This window comes from Poecilia latipinna, unplaced genomic scaffold (assembly GCF_001443285.1).
Source record: "Poecilia latipinna isolate Pla-1442-1.1 unplaced genomic scaffold, P_latipinna-1.0 Scaffold220, whole genome shotgun sequence".
Taxonomy (NCBI): domain Eukaryota; kingdom Metazoa; phylum Chordata; class Actinopteri; order Cyprinodontiformes; family Poeciliidae; genus Poecilia; species Poecilia latipinna.
The window spans coordinates 319,526-340,205 of record NW_015112836.1 but is presented as its reverse complement, the minus strand read 5'-3'; the positions used below and the strand labels follow the sequence as shown (position 1 = coordinate 340,205).

At 41.6% G+C, this 20,680-nt stretch overlaps 1 protein-coding gene across 1 annotated transcript in view; it reads right to left on the bottom strand.

Moving 5' to 3' along the window:
• Nucleotides 1-2,623: 2,623 nt before the first annotated feature.
• The window catches only part of rnf43 (ring finger protein 43), a 121,781-nt gene continuing 103,724 nt past the window's right edge, over nt 2,624-20,680 (bottom strand). The window contains exons 3-9 of the mRNA XM_015031841.1: nt 10,444-10,518; nt 9,906-10,037; nt 9,708-9,809; nt 9,428-9,598; nt 8,686-8,788; nt 7,031-8,530; nt 2,624-6,062 (exon numbers count right to left, since the gene is read on the bottom strand). Of these exons, the coding sequence (XP_014887327.1) occupies nt 6,037-6,062; nt 7,031-8,530; nt 8,686-8,788; nt 9,428-9,598; nt 9,708-9,809; nt 9,906-10,037; nt 10,444-10,518 (2,109 nt within the window). The 3' untranslated portion in view covers nt 2,624-6,036. The remainder of the gene's footprint in view (nt 6,063-7,030; nt 8,531-8,685; nt 8,789-9,427; nt 9,599-9,707; nt 9,810-9,905; nt 10,038-10,443; nt 10,519-20,680) is intronic.

Here is a 20,680-nt window from a genome sequence, read left to right as displayed (position 1 = left end):
AGTAGGAAAGAAATAAAAATACTTCTGAGTTATTATCGCGGGATAATATGTCATCTGACCGTTTTGATTGTCTATTGTGTTCGTGTCTGAATGGTTTAAAGGGCTGCTTTCAGTGCCGTTCCATCTGAGCCTTAACAGACATAAACATGCAGCAAATAAATCGACTTTCAATCAGTTTTTTCCCCCCAAAGAGTTAATAATAAACACATTTTATTATTATAAAACACAGCAAATTAATGGTGGTAGAGGGCCGCACTGGGTTAACTCCGTGAATCTCATCTGTCCGAGTATCAACACCTAACCTCTTCTTTGTTCTGTCACAATTATCGATTTATTTAATTTTGATTATCATGCTCCAATCTTTGCGAGGACTGACCACCGCGATCACCCGCTTCCTCATACACACAGAGCCAGCAGCTATATGGCAAGCCATTTTAACATAAATTCGGTTTTACCGCCCTTACATTCCAGATATCTCAAATTGTTTTATGACTAGACGTTTTAAGGATTTAAGATATCTCCAATTATATTTTGACTAGACAAAATAACTATTTGAGATATCTCTAATTACATTCTGACTAGTCGAAATTACGTCAGATTTACCATTGACTTGTATGGAGACTTCAATTCAAGATATCTTAAATGAATTACTGACTATCTGAATACACATTTAAGATATCTACAATTAAATTATGACTAGTCATAAAGTAAATTNAANTNTAGTTTTGACTAGTCATAATTCTAATTAAAGATATCTCGAATTACTCCATAATTCAAGATATCTTAAATGTATTTTTGGATAGGAGAAATGTAATTTTGACTAGTGAAAACTAAATTATAGATATCTTAAATTCAAATAATGACTATATAAAATTAAATTAAAGATATCTTGAATTGTAATTTTGACTAGTCAAAATTTCTTTTAAGATATCTCTACTTGAATATAGATATCTTGAATTACACAGCTTTTCTATTTAAGATATCTTAAATTGACATTCCGACTAGTCAGAATGACATTTCTGATATCTTGAATTAGTATTCTGTCTAGTCAAAACGTCCCTTACTTATGTAGCAATTTGAAAGTTTAATAAAACAATGAAAAATAGAGAAAACAAAAAAAGATGTTTGAAAATGGTTCATGTTGAAAATGGTTTGACAATAGCAAGTTTAGCTTTTCCAGCCGTTTGTAAGTGCATTTGGTTCGTCGGAAATGAATAAACAGGAAGTTCTTTGCAGATATCAGAAGCAGTCTTATAGTTTATGAAGTTTTGCTATCTCTATGCCAAGCCAGTCACCTTCCCATTCATACTTGATGACGTCACTCCCACATCGACACGCCCACCACCAGGTGTCAAAGCCGCTGCGCCTGTCAGATCAATAATTACTTATTTCATTCATATTGCTCTTACAGAGCCTCAGTGAAAACGTGTTAATTATTATTAACGCTTTGGTGCAAAAAAAACTGATTAAAAACTGATTGAAAATCGATTTATTTACTGCATGTTTATGTCTGTTAAGGCTCAGATGGAACGGCACAGAAAGCTGCCCTTTAAACCATTCAGACACGAACACAACAGAGACACAATCAGATGACTGATTATCCCGCGATAATAACTCAATAGTCCATGGAAAAACCTTACATAACCTTGTATGAAAGCAGAAAGTAGGCGGCCACCTTAAAAAAGGCTTACAGTATCAATTATGCCGCATGAACTGATCAGTAGATTACTGCGAGGGAACGCAAAAAAATAAAAAAAATAAAAAATCCCCATGTCCCCTGGAGGGCTCCGTATGAAGAGATGGCATTTTAAGAGAGGAACTTTTGTTTTATTGCACTGAGAAAAGCTCAGCAGATCGAATGTTTGCTTTTTGGTCTGACAAAAGAGTATAAAGAAGGTTCAAACAAAGCTGCACTGTGTGTTTGTGGGTCTAGTAAAAACATGACAGAGTGCCAAGAGAGAAACTAAGGACATACCCTTATCTGGAAGTTGGAGAAGTTCACAATGGTGGTGCAAGATATGTACAGGGCAAGGGCAGCAGTGGAAAAAAAGCTCTTGGAGAATGTGTCTACAGATAATTAGGATGTTTGCAGACGACACTGTGATCTGCAGCAGGTTGATAATGTCTTGGTGATAAGGATTTATTATTGTATTGATGATCAATATTGTGAAGTTTTTGTTGTATTAAGAATTTTGTTGTATGATGAAAACAATAAACTCTACATAGTGATGTACAAGTACCCCAAAAACTAACTGTATTTTCTTTCTCCACTATTGGTTTCATGAGAGCAGCAGAATATATCAATATTTAAGCTATGAATAAAAGCTGGTATCGTGTGCTTTGTAGTGATAAGTTACAATAATGATAATCTAATTTAATATAGTAGCCCTTCATGCAATCAGTACATGGTAAAGTCCATATGGCCCATCCCTATTTGGACATTTAGAGTGAAAAAGAATGAAACCGAAAGTGTTTGGATGAACGAGAGACAAGCAGAAAACTGAAACCAAAAAGATAAAAAGGGTTGAAGGTCGATGAGTTTAGACAACTATTGGTGTAAAAAAAAAAAAGTACGCCAATGGTTCTAAAGCAAAAATAAATAAAAACAAAACTCAACTGTTTTGTATTTCAAAATAATTTATTTGCATATAATTGGAATGAAGACAGGTTGATATATTTGCGATGGCACCGGTCAGTTTCTATACAGAAACATTCACTCTATACAGAAATCTTTTCAAACCTGGACAAAAATGGATAAATATATTAGTAAATAAATATATTAGTGACATGTCACTATATTGAAATGTTCTATTATATATATAAAATACAACACTATCTTGTTTCTGGGTTTTGTTGTTCTCTTTTGTACACAAAATATCCAAAATATACTGACATTATCCCTTAACGTTCTAGAGGGACCGCTTTTTCTTTCTTTCTTTCTTTTCTCTTGACTCTATTACAAAAGGCAGTTTCAGCTCCTAATTCTCGCAAAAAAAAACAAAACAAAAAAAAACAAAAAATAACCACATGAACAACACAAAGAGAAAGATCTTGAACAAGGATGAAATCGTGCCAGATGTTCTGTGGTAAATGCTACTCTTCACATGCTGATGGTTGTGGGCTGGCTTGCACTAATACTAGGAATTTAAACTCATTTCGGTATAAAATCTTAAGGCCAAAGTGCTTATTATAATAATTCAGTCATTTCCATGTCAGTCCCTGGGACTGTTTGGGAACAAAAAAAAAAAAAAAAAAAAAGCAAAAGTCAGCCCCTCCCCCCCATACATTAGCTAAAGGCACATTCAAAGTGAGGTATTTGTAAGAAGGACTACAGGTGATAGATTCTGCATGATTGCCCAAAATTATTACCACGTCGATCTGAACATGTGCTCTCTTGTCGGGCGCACGGAAAAATTCAAAGGAAGGGCGAGGAAACGAGAAGGCACTACGCATCACAGCAGGGTTCACTGAGTTCAAGATTTGTTTTTTTGTTTTGTTTTTTTGCCTCTTTGGTTAGGCAGGTAAGAGCTGTCGTCGTCGTCGGGAGCTTCCTGATTTTAGTCTGAATCAATAAGGCACATCATCTGAGGGTTTTGTAAGTGCTACCGGTTGTGCTGCAGTTTCCACAAGCCCTTATTCAGCAGCAGCAGGTCTGCTCAAAAGTTACAAAAACAAATTAAAATAATAATGAAAATAATACAAGCAAAAATAAACCCCTTCACATACTCACTGAGCCTTTCAGAGGATGTGATTGTTATAGGTTTGATCTCAGCTTATTCAAATGTTGAAGCGAGACTGACTTTCTCCTGTACGGTTTAGTATTTTAGCTTTTTTACTGAAATGTAGCCCCGCCCCCCACCCTCCGTTGGTCAACGGATAAATCGGAACAAATGGTAACAAATATCTCAATGGTTTAAAGCGTTTTTACACTTAAAGAAAAAAAAAAAAACATGTAGAGAGTTAAAATTTCTTGAATTGAAAGTGTTGCTGAGTTCAACGTGGATGTTCTTTCCAAATGCCAAGTGTTTTCTTCTGTACTGTTATCAAGCTCTTGTAGAAGTGGTGCCACAGCGCAGAATCAGACAAACTGATAAAAGTACAGTACAAAAGTATTCACCCCCCCCCCACATTACAGCAAACTTCGGTGTATTTCAGCGGTATTCTACATGATCAACCAACACAAAGTAGCAAATTATTGCGAAGTGGCAGAATTTTTTTTTTCATTTTTTCTTTTCTTTTTTACAAACGAAGATCTTAAAGCTGTGGCATGCATTTTATATTCAGCTCCTCTAAACTCCAACTCAATAGCTTTGAGTCTTTTCTTGTATATGTCAATCACTTTTAGTCAACTAAAGTTTGACATTTTCCATTGCAAATTTGTCAATATTCCGCTAATGTCAGAAAAAATATAAGTTTGTTATTGCTGTGTTTCTATTAATTAGGAAAGGGAACCAAAATCACACATGAATAATTCTGCTCACGCGATGAGTCAATAGAAAACATGTCGGGTTTATTGATCGTGTGACACGTGTGATGTGAAAAAGGTGTTTCCATTGCAGTTTTGCGAAATAAAACCAATTTTGATACGGCCAAAACCCTCCTCATCCTAGCAGCTAAATGTTTTTTTGAAATTGCCGTGTTTCTGTTAAGCAAACTTATCTTCGAAATGCCAAATTGCACCGTTATATGGTCAATGGAAACACAGTTAGAGTGAATAAGGCAGAACACGCGCCCTTTCTCCCCCCTTTACTGCTTTTTTGTTGATCTAACACAACCCCTCCCGTCCCCCCCATAAAATCCACTGAAGTTTGAGGTTTGAGGTTGAGAAAAAGTGAACAGATTGGGCCAGGTGAACATTTTGCAAGGTACATGATTTTACACCAGTTGCGCCACAAGGCAGTTACGTTTTGTTTCACAGGTTGTGGAAGGCGAGGGGAAAGCATCACCTTTGCAGCAAACAGCATAACGTCAAGGTGAGTTAAAAAAAAAACATAAAAATAAAACCGAAGATGTGATCGCCATCCTTCTGACGAAGCCTCCGTCTGAGGGGCCCAACAGCACTGAAACAACCACTAGCAAGAGAAATGACAACAACAACAAAAAAAGAACATGACAATAGCTTGTAATGACCATCACATAATTCAGTCAAACCGGCTGGTTTTGAAGAACTAAAAACCTTGCAAACAACATCAAAGACAGAAATGAGAAGGACAAAAAAAAAAAAAAAAAAAAAAAAAGAAACAGCTGCCATTACTGAAATAATGAGGACGAGGCTGAGCGACCTCAGAGGATGCTCGTCGTTTTGAGGGGGGCCGAGCATCGAAAAACTTTCTCTCTCCGTGTGAACAATCCAGACTGCCAAGAGAGGGAACTACTACCTGTTGAGTTTGTGGAAGCTACATAGGAATTTAAAACAAAACACTACAGCAGTACCTTTAAAGACGTCCCCTCTGTCCCCCCCTCCCTCTCTCTCTTTGTGTGAGGCGTGTTAAGAAAATCTGAGCTGAGGTAGGCTGGAGAGAAAAGCATTTCTCAGCTGAGAGCGGACTCAGCGAAGGAAGGCAGAGAAAGGGAAGTACCTCTACGAGAAATCAAGTTACTTTGTATAAAAAAAAAATAAAAAAAAAGGAAAAAAAAAAGAGCAAGTGATGCAGAGACGAAGTCTCACTTCATGCGGGCTCGATGCCCAAAGCAGGACCATGTGTTGGGTGGCGGTTGCCGAGGAGCTTGGGAAACTGCGACCATGTGAACAATCCTCCTGCGTCTGACCAGGAGAGTTGTTTCCCCTGCAACAACCTATCCTATTTTCACACATTCAAATCATAAAGTATATATATTATATCAAATATTCTAAGTTTTTTTTTTTTTTTAGCTTTGTTTTTTTTTTTACAAAATGAAGATAATTTCACTATCTGAGGATGAGAGTCCTCCTAAGGCAGCTGGGACTTTTGCTTGAGTGAAGGCCGTTACTGGTGGGGTTTTGTAAGAACTTTTTCCGTTCTGGCTCCTGGGCAGCGATGGGGACGAGACAGTTTCTTACACCCCAGACTCCTCTTCTGATCCTGTGGACACAATTGAATATGATTAATATGATTATAAAAAGGAGGAGGATAGGATTGAAAACAGCAAAAAGTGTTTGCATCCACCACAACGAGACAGCTGCAAAATGATTAAACATGGCTTTCCACAAGAGGTCAGAGGTTTTGCATTGAACTGACCAGAAGTAAAAGTTCAAAGTAGATCATCATGGGAACTGGGGGTGTTGTTTATGAACATAAACCTCATCCGATTGGAAAAAACTTTCTTTTATTTGTGTCCTCTGTGAGTACAGACAAACCGATCTCAGACCTTTTTGAAACTTTGTCCATCAGCCACAGCATCAACTTTCTTTTCTCTGTGCCTGAGCCAAATGAAGGAGGAAACATTTCCTTTCAGTTGAGTATTTTAGGTTTTGTTTCATCCACCAAAATGTCTATCATCAGCTTTAAAGGCAAAAGAAAGTATTGTAGCAAGGAAACAAATTGATAGAGTTTGAGATGGTGCTAACTAGTTATACTGTGATTCTTCTACAGTAAGCAGTGCATGAAGCAGTACAGGGACTTGAAAATTGTGAACTTAATATTTTGAGATTGATCCATGTGTGTAATTGTTGCAAAATTTCCTGAATTTCACCAAGAGTTTTTACGTAGCTATTTTATGCAAGATATTTCGGCGATAACATCGGTATCGGCCAATATTAGTCATTTTTAACACATCGGTATCAGTCTGCTAAATGAAACGGGCTGATATTTACAAGCAGAGAAGAAGTGGTGCAGTCTCCAGTGTTTTTTTGCTGAAAGGGTATTGAAATAATGTGATGTCATCTCCACACCCACTAGAGGACGGCAGATTTTATATAAATTAAATAATTAATTACAGCAAAATGTCAAATCTGACCATGAAATGTTCTCCAGGCGACATATTATATCTAAAGTGACTAAGAGTAAATTTCATGCAGGCCTGGCTAGCAAAAAACAAAAAGGATCCTCACCCTGATTATGGTGCATCGACTGGCAGTACAAACAAATGTCCGTGTTGCGCTCAGCAGAGGGCCCCTGGTGGAACCTGCAGGGGGGCCTGTCCATTGAGGTCCCGGGCCCCATGAGCTGAGGCTCTGAGTGAGCCTGCTGCACCTGTCTCTGCCACACGACATGCGCCCCCCCGCAGCACGGCCACTCCTCTATCCCTGCAGAGTCCAAGATGAGGGGCACAGGGAGCAGGGCCGGGTGTAGCTCGGGCGGCGGGCAGCAGTAGGCCGGGCTCTGGCCGTAGTGGATGTGGATGCTGCGGTCGTCCTGCAGGTCCAGGCTCTGGTGAAAGTGAACGGAGGGTCCGTCAAGTAGACAGCCCCCCACTAGAGGAGCGGGGGGGTGTCCGTGGCCCTGGTGGCAGCAGTGGGGCTGCAGCTGCAGGGAGATCGGGGGAACAATGACCGGCGGTCCCGTTTGGTCGAGGTCCTGCCGCTCCGTCCCCGGGCTGGGTCGGTCGGTGGGCTCTGGCTTGGGGCAGTGGCAGGGGCTGTGTTTTGGGGGGCACGCCGGGGAGTCTTTGTCCTGACCCGAAGCGGAGGCGGCGGCGGGCCCCTGCTCCTCATCTGAGCCCCTGCTCGGCCCCTGGCCATGCTCCCCCTCCTCATAGTGGTGATGTCTGTGGCGGTGGTAGTGGATGTGGCTGAAGACAGTCTGCGGCTGCTCCTCCAGGCAGCCTGCTTTGTTCACAACAGAATCCAGAGACTTGGGCCGGTTCTGGGCCGCAGCCTCCAGACTGTTCCTGCGTGGGGCGTGCCCACTCCCCACTCCGGCCACCGGCGCCGCCCCGAAGTACCCGAACGGATCGTAGTCGCTGCTCAGAGAGCTGCGGAAGGTGGACCAGCTGCCATAAACGCCCTGCAGGGACACGTCTGTGCAGTTGAGGACAGAGTCACTGGAGGAGCCGTGCCAGGGCCCCGAGCTGGAGTCACTGGCCGGCCCGTCCGCCAGGTACCCGCTGCGCTCCGTGTGGTAGCTGCCTCCAGAGCAGCTCCCATCGTCCTGCCGGCCGTTGCCCGCCACGCCACGGCTCTGCGCCGCCGCCGAGGTACCGTGCTGCAGCCTGGAGCCGGACGCGTTCCGCTGGGCCGGACAGGAGGAGCGGTAGGTGTGGCAGGAGCGGCGCGACGCATAGTGATGGGCGGAAGTCCGGCAGCCGGCTCCCAGCCTGTGGGGTCGCCCCGGAACGTCCACCGGGAGGTGGAACCCGCAGCTGGGCGCCAGCTGCCGGCTGCTGAGGAAGTGGAGGGTCTGAGCGTCCATAGGAGACGAGCCGCTGTAGTGGCCCAGATTGGGGTAGGGTCCAGAGGGCCCGCGGGGGTAGTGGGGCCTCATGGAGAAGGGGATGGCGTGCTGGGGGAACGGGTGACTGTGAGGGTTGCTGTACTGCTGCGGGTGCAGGAAGCTCTGGCTCTGCTCCGAACTCTGCTGGTTTCTGTTTCTCTGAGGCTGACGCTCCGTTCCTGAGGAAGACAGACAGCGCAAGAACAGAGAGGAAAAAACTTTAGACAAAACGGAAATAAATCATAAAAAATGTCCAAATTTGTTTCCTGAGTTTCGTACAAAAAAAACACATTATTTTAATCAGTAACGGTAAAGAACAAATCTGCATCCTAACCCATGATGTTGTGCATGCAGAGAGGACAGGTGCGGTGCTGCATCAGCCAGGGATCCACACAGTCTCTGTGGAACTCGTGGGCGCAAGAGATGATCCTCAGATTCTGGCATAGAAAGACAGAGACAGATTTGTTGATAAATTACCCACTAGGAACAGCAAACCAACAGCAAATATATTCCGTCCCCTGTATCCTGTCAAGACTTTATATGATTAAGACAGAGAAAGTAGTGAGCGGTTGAAAGAAAAACTAAGGATTCTCTTCCATCAAATAAGAAATTAATTCAGCAAATAATAAAAATCAATAACATAATTACAAAATAACTAAACAAAAATGGACCTAAAACATGTCTGTTTACTTCCAAGAGACAGTGAGACAATAAATATTTTTTTTTGTGTGGACATTTTGTTGTTTTAGTTACATACATGGGTATTTTCATGTACTTGAACCTCTATGTAAAAGTTTCTAGAGCCACCACTGTCAGTTGGGGCTCAGATTCTCCCACCTGAGCTGCGAATCTCTGCAGCTCCTCCAAATTTAAATAGACGCCAGTGTCTTGGATAGTTTGCAGTTGCGCTAAGTGTATACGCTTTCTATTATTTTTCTTTTCTACTATTACATAAAATGTCAATAAAATATCTTGAACTTTGTGGTGTTGATGCGACAAAAAGGTGAAAAACTTCAACTCTTTTCGCGAGGTATCGGACAAACACAACCCGTTTTGCAGGCTCTCCCTCTCCATACCTGGCCTTCCTGGAACTCCTCCAGGCAGATGGCGCAGACGGGGCTGGAGTTAGAGCTGCTGGCCGAGCCCCAGGCCCCACGGTGGCGCTGTGAGCCGGAGCAGCTCTGGGAGCGGTAGATCCTGGTCTCCAGCCGACCGATGGCCCGTACTGTCTGCTGATGGACGGAGTCCTGGACGCACAGCAGATGAAGACAGTCAGAAACAACAACAACAACAAAAAAAAAAAACCCCATTAACAACAACAACTTTTGAGCGGTTTTGTCGCTGCCACTCACTCACCCAAGTTCTGTTGGACTTGCACTTGTAGCGGAAAGCAAAGATCAGAACAATGGTGAGGATAACCAGGACGATGGTAAGCAGGATGCTCACATCGTAATGCGGCTGGAGAGCAAATGGAGGAACACATGTTAGCCTGACGCACACGCTCGCTTCTTCAGGATTTCTTTCCACTTGAACATCAGAAGACGTCCTGCTTACCCATTTGGGCTCCACCTTGGCCTCAATAACAACTGTGGCCTCCTCATTGTGGTTGACCAGATTCATCAGCTTCTTAGCATCCGCTCCCTTAATCAGCACCACGGGATGGGGGAGGGAGTCTGCGTTCTTCAGCTGTGGGCGGGAATTGGTGCGTTGGTCAGTTAAATGAAGAGGATGACTAGAGGCACTGCTTAAACAACCAATGGGATTATTGGACTGTTGAAACAATCGTTAAAAATCTTTGCAATCGATCAATCGCGTACACAGACATGAAAAAACATGCCATTTGCTGAAATAACAACACATTCAAGGCGGCAATTACGGAAAGCCAGATCTGCACCAAAAAAACATAAATACGTCTTGCATTTAAGATGAAAAACTTTCTTTTTATGCAAATATATTCTACTCAAAACTCTTCAAGTGGCTTTAGCTTTAACCTTGATTCAATTCTGTGAAAAAAAAAAAAAAAAAATCTACTAAACGTGCCTTTTCGTCTTACTTATATTCGGAGAGAGTACAACTTTTGGAGCAGATTTACCTCAGCATCGGCGATGGCAACGTCGCTGACGTCGAAGATGACAGCTTGGGCTCCCCTTTCCAACGCGATGCGAGCCTGAGGGAGAAACATACGGTCAGTGTCACATTCCAGTATACATCAACTGGCTGAAACAATTAATCAGATTAATCATGACAACTAATTTAGTAATCTATTAATCGTTAATTAGTCTAAAAAAAGGCCATTTGCTGAACAAAATGATATTAATATCACGAATTAAGCCAAAAGTGTTAAAAAAAATACTACATTAATTTTGCACTTATGATAAAAATCAGCTTATGTCTGTAAATAGATTTCAGTCAAAACTCCTCAAGTGGTGCAACTTTAGCTTCACCTGCTTCAGGTTTACTAAAGGAAATGCTGTGGTATTGCATTTTAGTCAGTCAAATATTTATTTTCTTATTTCTAATACGGAAAAAGGCTTTAGTAGCAAAAGGAAAAATCTGTACAATGTGCCATTTTTTATCTGATTAATCGCTTAATCGTTAGAATAATTGGTATATTAATTATTAAAATAATTGTTAGTTTCAGCCTTTCACTGTTTCACTACTAAACTAACTGTCTTGCTCCCAAAGCAACAAACGTCATGCTCTCTACAGGTCAGTTTCGCGTTGTCCTGCAAAGCAAACAGACGCATCTGTCCCAAATATTCACTAGGTGGCAGTCATGTCCTGCCAGGGGTTCGGACTTGGCAGGACAAACCGACCCAAGTCCCTTCCCCGGCCCAACACAGACTCAGAAGAACAATAATGGCCTCACTGTCTTCTTAGGATCTTCTACAGACTGAAATCAAGAGCGGATCATTTTATGGCGTGAAAACAAGAGGAGGGCAACGATGGATGACAGGAAATGACAGAAACCCAAAACATTGTTTGGAGTTCACTGATAAATCAGCCGGAAAATAAATTGGCACCGATGTTTGTTTTTTTTTAAGTTTGGGAGATTGGCAATCGGCCGATACTGATCTTATCTGATTGACAGACCCGCTCATCGGATCACGTCTGCACCTGTGCGGTTAACAACAGTCACATCACCGTTGACAACTTAGCAACTTAACTTTTCAGACAAAAAAATAAAAAATAATAATAATTGTTCAAAACTGAAATTGGAAAGTCAGGTTTTTGAAAGATCTGCGATTGGGCACAAAACTGTAATCGGTGCGACACTAAATCATACTGCATAGATCAGACCTAAACCACAAAGAATGCAAAAAAAACAAGGGGGCAAAAATTGTGAGTTTCCAAATGATCAAAGCTGGAGGAGACATAATCCAAAATGTGGTTCTATAATTTATAGACTATATGAGATTAAATATAATTCAGTTTGCCACTTTGAAAACCATACATCCTTTTCCATCTATTTCCCAAGTACGGAGTACTGTGCTGCTTTGCTATGCAGCAACACGTTCAAATATACCTACGTGTTAAAAGGTTCAGTGTTTCTGGACATATCTGAAGACACTGATTGCCTTCCTGTACCTCTACAAGGTGTAGTAACCTTTAACCTGATGACAGAAAAGTTTCCCAGAAATGTCAACATCAAGAAAACACCTGGATCCAGAAACAAGCAACTGGAGGTTTTAAGTTGTGTCTTTGACAAATACAATAATAAAAACCCCAGATGAGTTTGATCTGTGCTGGCTCTAAGTCTGTAAGATCTGCTGTCAGTCGACATCAGCGCGCTGCTTCTGAAGGATGTTTTTGACGCTGAGGCCCAGACTTTTGGCAGAAGTCGGTGCGAAAGCAAACGGCAGCCGTTTCATCAACATCTCATCACATGCTCTTTAGCGTCTGACATCTGCCAACGCTTAACGAGGACGAGACGCAAGTTGAAACACCTAACGGCCCCGGTCGAACCGAGCGCCAAAAGTGATCGAAATGCCGTCTGCGCGAGAAACTCCCCCCCCGGCCCTCAGGAGACGCCGGCAGCATTCAGAGTATTGACCAAGCTTTTCATGTCAAAACGAGGTCAAGTGGCTTGCTGGCCCTCTGTTGCAACAGCCTCTCCCCTGTTTCATCAGAATAGTAATCGTAGTGCATGCTTGGGCCTAAATGAGGTGCGGTCACATGAAAGGATTTTTTTTTTTTTTTCCAAAGCTGCTGTTTGACATGTGGGAATTTGCTTTACCTGGGGTTCAAAAGTCCAACGCGCACATACAAACAGCTCAGAAATATATCATCACACACTTCCTAAATGACCGCTGTGGTCTTTTTATATCTCGGCATTAGTAGTAGTGGTTCCAGATTGCGGTTGCCAAGCCATGTGGTTCCCCAGAGCCGCAGATCCGGAAACAGGCAGAGAGATCTCATTACATGATTAAAAGGAGATATATTTAAACTTTAATGGTGCAGAGAAAATGGACGTCCAACGCTAACAAGACCGTTAAGAGGGCTATCAACACGGGTGTTCCGACATGTCCCGGTCCCGCCACCGGGTCCGGAGCCGAAACAGACATGGCTGCGGTTGAGTAAACACTTATCCTCATGAGGAGCAACCTGACACATGTGATTACACACTGTTTGGCAGCGCGAGCAGGAACGACTGCAGCGTCGGAAATGACTGCGGTTTTACGGAGCAACACAGCAAAGACGTCATCACCGAAAAAACTAACAAACAACAAGCAAGCCACAGCGGCCTGTTTCCTATTTTAATGCAGCAGGCGGGTTTTTGATGGAGGGACAGGGAAAACATGAGGCGGTGGGGGAGAGGATGGAGGGGAGGAGCGCAGCTGTAAGTTTGTCTGAGAGAGAAATGAGTTCAGCTGAGGTGGTGGTGGCGTCGCAAACATCTGAGGAAACCCGGCGGCAAACCCCAGTCAGAGCCAATCATTTGGCACCAGAAAGGCATAACGAGGCACGTGAAAAAAAAAGATTTGATGTTAGAAAACAGAGGCAGCATCGTATGCAGTGATTCTGACACTGAATCTGCTTCTAGAAATCACAATCAACTTCTCAGCTTTTCATTTGCCACTGAAACGTGCATTATCAAGACTAGAGAAGCACCCATCAGGGTATTTTCAGGCCAATGCCAGATTGATGAACATTTCTTCTGAGCACTTTAAAAAGAGAAGAGTTTAAGTTTTAAATCCAGCAGAAAATGAAGGAAACTTGAAAAAGAGCATTAAAAGTGAAAATAAGCTTGCTTCTCTATTCAGGGCACTTAAGTTTAAAGGGGAGACATTTTGTATTTTCCAGGCACAAAGTGCTACTTTAAAGCGCAGTCAAGTAACTATGTTACCTTCAATTGACATAAAAAAAAAGCTATTACATGAAGCATGACTTAAAAATGTGCATTTCCACCAGGTGTTTGCTAATTGCTGCTGCCACTAGCCTGGAGGAGTTTTGTGGAAACAGAGCGGCGCTTTATATTATTTTAGGAACCACTAAAATAGTTGACATCTCAAACATGCACGAAATTAATCAAAGCAACACTTGAGGTATGTTTCTGATGAGGGAATAACATTATAACGTCATATAAAGGTCAAAAAAGTAAATTTTACATTATAGACCCCTTTTAATATGCAAGGCAGCCATATTGTGTTTGGATTATTGGGCATTCCCACTGGGAAGTCTAACATCTTGAGGTATTTTAACATGAAATACACATATTCTTTAACTAAAAATATGATGCAAGTAGAAGGACAATATTTAAGTCTTATCTACCTCTAATCATGGCCAGGTTAGCCAAGGTAGAAGATTGATTTTGGGTCGGGTGAAGCATTTCTGTGTTTGTTATAAAACAAAATCTAAAGTGTTTATGATGGCGTGCAGCTACTGACAGAGAGGTCCACAGCATCACAGATCATACGCTACACCAACAGTGAGCATGAGGGTCTTTCCCACAAGCTGAAAAACTCGTCTAACCAAAGGAGACTGTCCACTTAAAGTCCCAGCAGAGTTTGCTACACTTTATATGTTAGCATGTGTGATGTTGGACGGAAACAGACATTTAAATATGGAGCAATTCATTAAAACAGGGTCATCCCTCAATCAGATCAAAATAAAACTGTCTCTTATAACACGCCAGCCTGTTATTTATTACACGTTTAGAATGGAAACCTTGCAGTATTTGTTACTATCTTTACAGTAAAAAGCAAACAAAATTGAAAAAAAAATTTTTTTTCAATGCAGAACTGCAATGTTGTTTGATTTGTTTCATCTTTACACTTAAAACCAGCCAAAACAAATCCACAACGAACTAACTACGAGATTGTTTTAGAACAACTCTAATTGGATGCGTTAAATGGACAAATCAAAGCCTAATTGATGCTTTTCATCTTGCGAATCATTGGACTCGCAGCGGCTTCGAGCTGCTGCAGAGATGAGGCCGGTGGAAGAAGATGACTCACACAAACAAGCCAGCCCTTAAATCTCCGAATTAGCCACAGCGCTGCTTGCGTAAACATCAGTCGGAGCCAGCGATCTGCCCTCCGCAGCTGTGGGTGGCCTTCCTCTGGACCTGGCGGGGCTGTTTGTTTACAACCCCGGCAAAGTGCAGCCCAGCGAAACGGGCACACTGTGAGCCGAGGCCTGGCATCGCCGCATGTTGTTGACCGAGCAGAAACAAACGACGCCGCTCTGATGTCTTTATTGCAGATGAGCGTTTTCCATCGCCTGACAAGACGCTTTGCTTGGTAAGCATGTCAGGGTTTGTCATGGGCTTAATGTGGAACGGATGACAGAGTCTTGGAAGTTCTTACCTCAAACTCTCTCCGTATGACATCGTGACTACAAGGAAGGAGACACACTGTCCACATTTTTTTTTTCTCTTCAAGCGCCATCGAGTGCATGTAAACAATTGGTCTCGGAGGAACCTTTGTGTTAACATCAGGGCCGAAACGATTGATCGTATTAATCGTGATTAATTAATTATTGAAATAATCGTCAAGCAACTGAGTAATCGATTTATCGTTAACTGGACTGTACACTCAAAAAAAGTAAATAACTGATAAAATAACAGCTGTAATTAAACCAAAACTTTACAAAAACAAACTTTTTTGCATTTGGAAGTTTTAGTTCCACCCAGTTCAATTTTATATGTATTATTAATATTGTCTTACATAAAAAAAATACTAAATAGAAAGTCTGCAGAATGTGCCAATTTTTTATTTGATTAGTCTTCAGAATAATTGATGGATTAATCGATCACTCAGATAATCGTTAGCCTTGATTAACATGTAGAATTAAAGCACGCACATTTTAAGCCCCTCGTAGCAGAACTTCTTTAAATTTCTTATTAAAATTTTGACCTAATTTAAATTAAATATCCAGCCTGAAATGGTGGAAAAATAAGACATTTTCAGCCTAACCTGTATGCTCTTATGAGATTTCATCGGAAACCAAATTAAAATGTTACTCTTCATTTTAGGGGTGGGCGATATGAACTTAGAATTTTATCACAAAATTTTGTGGTTCTAAAGTGAAAATAATAAAAATGACAATAAAAAAAATATTATTTCTTTTTTTTAGGCATTCATAGCGCCACAAACACAAATGCTGCTCTTGGAAAACATTTGAAATTAGCTTCTTCAAGTCGCCACTTAGTTAAAGAGGCGACATTTAATCTGCACACAGTAACTCCATTTAATCAAAATTTTAAATTTACTGTTATTTCTTGATACTCTCTTTGAACAAACATTGGAGAAAATGGTAAAAACATTTTCTGGCGATACTGTAAACATTAATTGAAACGCATCGAGAAAGTGATGAATCAAAATTCTTGTAACAAGAAATTATTCACGACAGACGATGAACGATGCAGCAAAAGCCCACCCCTGCTTCGTTCGCCTCTAGGAAAAACAACGTTAAACCAGAGCAGAACTTGCATCTCCAACTTTATAGTTCCTGTGTAAACTTCGGTTCTACACCCTCATCATGACTCCCACATCACACGTTGCACTGCAGGGTAACACGTGTGGGAGGAAGCAGTGAGAGTGGAAAAGGTAAAAGGAACAAGGGAACGGTCGGGGCGGGAGAGGAGCGAGGCACGCAGTGCTGCGGTGCTGCAGCGCTCTGGTGTCTAATGACAGAGTAAGGAGCTCAGGGCCTGCAGGTCTGAGGCCGCCGCTCCGCTCTGCCATTTCTCCACACGGCCACACTAGAGTCATTACTTAGACGCTCGGTGCACCACGTGGGTCGACGTGGGGAAGAGGAGCGGCGAGGCCTCGCTGGTGACAGAGGCCGGCAAACAGGTGTCAAAAGCAGGTGCACTTTGTGTCAGTTTTAATAGCCCGTCTCTAAATCGATGGCGAGTTCGCGACAAACCTCCGAGCGCTCAGCATTTCTGTGTGTCTGCTTATATAACGTTTATTTTCACAGCAGCAGGTCACCAAAGCACCGGTATCGACTTTCTGACGGGCCGGTTGACCTGTCCAGCGAGGAACAGTCAACACGGCTCCTTGTGCAAACTGTTGGCTGAGCTGCTTCGGCTTTTATTCTTTTAGTTGGTTTAACCTCAAAGTAACAACAGGTGGACTCAAATCTGAGTTTTTATTTGACACACTGAAGAGAAAAACGGTGCTTCTTTAGCCGAAACAAAAAAAAAAACAAAAAAACAATTCAGTTACTTGATCAAGACTATTTGAGAGTAGATAAAAAGTGTTTATATTCAAGTGAAACAGCATATTCGAAAACCTCTTCAGGTTTTTGTTACAACCAGGGATTAATCGTATATTAATCGATTATTGAAATAATAGTCAAATGAAAAGGCCATTTGCTGAAAAAAAAACATATTCAGAGCAATAATTATGACAAAACTTAACAATACATATATATATATATATGTACATTTTGCATTTAAGATAAAAAACACCTTTTAGTCTGTCAATACGTTTTATGTTTGTTATGTTTGTTCATATTCCATTAGTTTTTGGACTACATACTCGGCACAAATCTCTCATTTGGTAGCACCTTGCATTTTAGTCATTTCGAAAGGAAAAAGTCGCTCAGTGAGGAGCCACCGACAGAACAGGACCACAGATCCAAAAGCTGAAATTCTCCATCTCTGTACTGGTATTTATTTTTTTCCCCTCTTTCTTTGCTCCAGCAGAGTACAGCAAAAATAAACAGAATTTACCCTAAATATTGTTTATGATGTTTGGAGGCTGTATATTTGAGTCTAAATTGCGTGTGAATAATCGCCGTATGTTTGCGAGATTGCCGTCTGCTCGTTACCGGCTGAGCGGCAGCTACGCTGGTTGAAGGCGGGAAGGGAAGGGTGTGGCCCCGCTGGGTATCTATTACTCACAGGAGCTCTTTGATGTGGGGCCACTGTAATTGGGGGAGGGGGCCATGAAGTGTATGAAGAGGAAGGAATGGGTGGAGGAAGGGGAAGGAGTGGGGGGGCGGAAGGCAAGTCAAGGCAGGTGAGCAGATTCTACCTCTCAGGAAAAGTTTTTAACGCTGGAAGGGGGAGGGCTCTGAATCACACATTCCTACTTTCAGTTTGTATTCATCTCACACACACACACACACAAAAAGAAGAAATGAAATGAAATCCAGAGTCTGGACTCGGCCATCTTTCTTCACCCGCACTACCAGCGGGCAGCGGAGGTCATTTAGGGCGGCCTCATTAGCCGGCACAGCTATACACATTTGAAATGCAGAGCACAAGGTGACAAGAGAAAAAAGAAAAAAACCCAGCAACATCTGATACGCCATCGCTTGCTAAACACATCAAGGCAACATCAAAGAGCCGAGCAGCGTACCCTGAGGGGTGTGTGTGTTGGACGGATCAGTTTGGAGTGTGTGCCAGCAACAGGAGCGATGGTGGAGCTGAGACTCATCGTGTGACCTACACATCCTGACTTACCCGGAGAGCCGGCTCCCAGGCGCGGGTTAAACAGGCGGGAGAGGCGTCAAAAAGAACAGTTACCATAGTAACGAGCTGAGCTAGAGTAGATGTAGCCGTTTTTACAAAACATTAGCATTAGCTTTCTAACGCTGTAGACAAAAATAATAATAATAATAATTTGGGAACATTTTATGTGCTTCATACAAGAATCAAAGTGTTCAAAACCTCACTTCTTAGGTTTAGTCAATTTTGGTTCTGGATTCAGAGAAACTGCTTGTTCATGACCTCAGAGTTCAAGTTTTAGCTCGGAATACGGAAGCCGATGCTACGCTACTCAACACTTGAATGAAAAGATGACTGATGAAATATTCAAATTAAGGTGTCATTCAAAAACACTTCCAGTAGGGGGAACCAAAGACAGGATTTATTTATTTTATTTTTTTACAGAGAAGAATAATGTAATCAAACTCTGGCAGAGAGACTGGCTGCAACTAATTTATGTTGTGCTCTAAAAAAAATTTGAGCTTCACAAAGATTTTAACTTTTTGACTGATTAAACCAAATTGTCTGAATTACATGTCAGTTTTAAGATTACATTTACATTTACATTGCTTGAAGTTCACATTCTCTCACTACAAATCTTTGTTTCATGTAACAGAGAAACATTAAGCAGTGTGGCATTTTTATGTTATAAACATCATACATTTATTTTTTTTTAAATAAAAAAACGTGCCTTTTAGATGTATTCTCCTGTGTCAATACAACCACGATTTTGTGCAATTACAACAAACTTTGCCATCATTCATGATCATCTTTATACAAAAAGCGTTCTTCAAGCTTTCCACTGATTCTCATTTGGCTTTCGGTCAGGTCTTTGACTGAGCCATTCATTAAAATGTTTTGATCTAATCCACTCAGTTGTACTTTTACAGTTGTTTTCTCAATGGGGTCCCATGTCTTTTGCGCCTCTCACAGCAAGCTAATCTAGGGCTGGTGCATCAACTAACTCACTCGTTCTTTGGTTACCTAGCAACAACGTTTCACTCATAACTAGCTAAAATTAAAAAACTAATGGCATGGAGTGAAAACTGGACAAAACTGGAGCGGTTACGTCACCAGTTTTCAATATTTCAGATATTTAAAACAAAAATTTATAATTATTAATATCCACCGATATAAAACCCTTATATTGTGATATGTTTTTTGTTTTCTGGCCACACTAAACAACCCAGTCCTACTTGGAAGTAATAAAAAATAATTAAGAAAACTTAATGACTTCCGGGTCAGCGCTGCAACAGGATAGGAACAGGCTCCTCCGTGTCGGTATTTAAATCTCCCCCCTTGCTTAACTCGGATAATTATCAAAACTCCAGTCTAAACCATTTAAAGGGGGAAAATGCCGAAAATTAACAAGACCGAAAAGAAAACGTCCAAAACGCAAGATACTGGTGAGCAGTCGGGAGATGGTAGTGAGGACGAGGCTAATGCTACCACGAGGAAAGCTAGCGTTAGCTTACAACAACACGCGTTGCTGGAGAGTATCAAGACGCTTTCTAAAGACTTAACCTGTTGTTCACAGGTTGTCATTCACAATACAGGGGTGTCAAACTCCAGTCCTCAAGGGCCGCTGTCCTGCAGTGTTTAGATGTGCCACAGGTAAAAAACAGTGGAATGAAATGGCTTAATTACCTCCTCCCTGTGTAGATCGGTTCTCCTGAGCCTTGCTAATGACCTAATTATTCTTTTCAGGTGTGGTGCAGCAGAGGCACATCTAAAAGTTGCAGGACAGCGGCCCTTGAGGACTGGAGTTTGACACCCCTGTCACGAGAGGACCCAAATTTGGGTCCTCTCGTGAATGACAGGTTAAAAGAGTTTAAAAACGAGATGAAGCAAGACATAGAAGAACTCAAAGAATATGTAAAGGCAACAATGAAGGAAGATCTCAACAGATTCAGGGAGGAAATGATGCGCGAGCTGCAGAACCAGAAGGGCAGTATCAACAAGGCGCAGACCCGAATAGCTGACCTGGAGGCTGCGTGCTTGGAAATGAAAGACGACACTAGCAGGGACTCTGAGGGATGTCTTCACACATCTCTCCCTTTGGAAATTTATCTGTGTTTTAATAGCTTGTTCAGCTATTTGTTGGGGGCTCTTTTTCTAAAATCACATGGTGACCTTACGAAACTAAATAATGGCTGATAATATCAACATGGTTTCGTTGAATGTGAATGGTATGAATAACCCTATAAAAACGTAAAAAAAATTCTAACTAAAATGCGAAAAGAGAAAGCACAGTTAATCTATTTACAGGAGACACACCTGTCTAAATCTGAACATGAAAAACTCAGGGGCTTTGGCTACTCAAATATATTTTACAGCTTTTTCAGATACAAATTAAATTTGAAAGACACAGGTTTTGACATCTTTT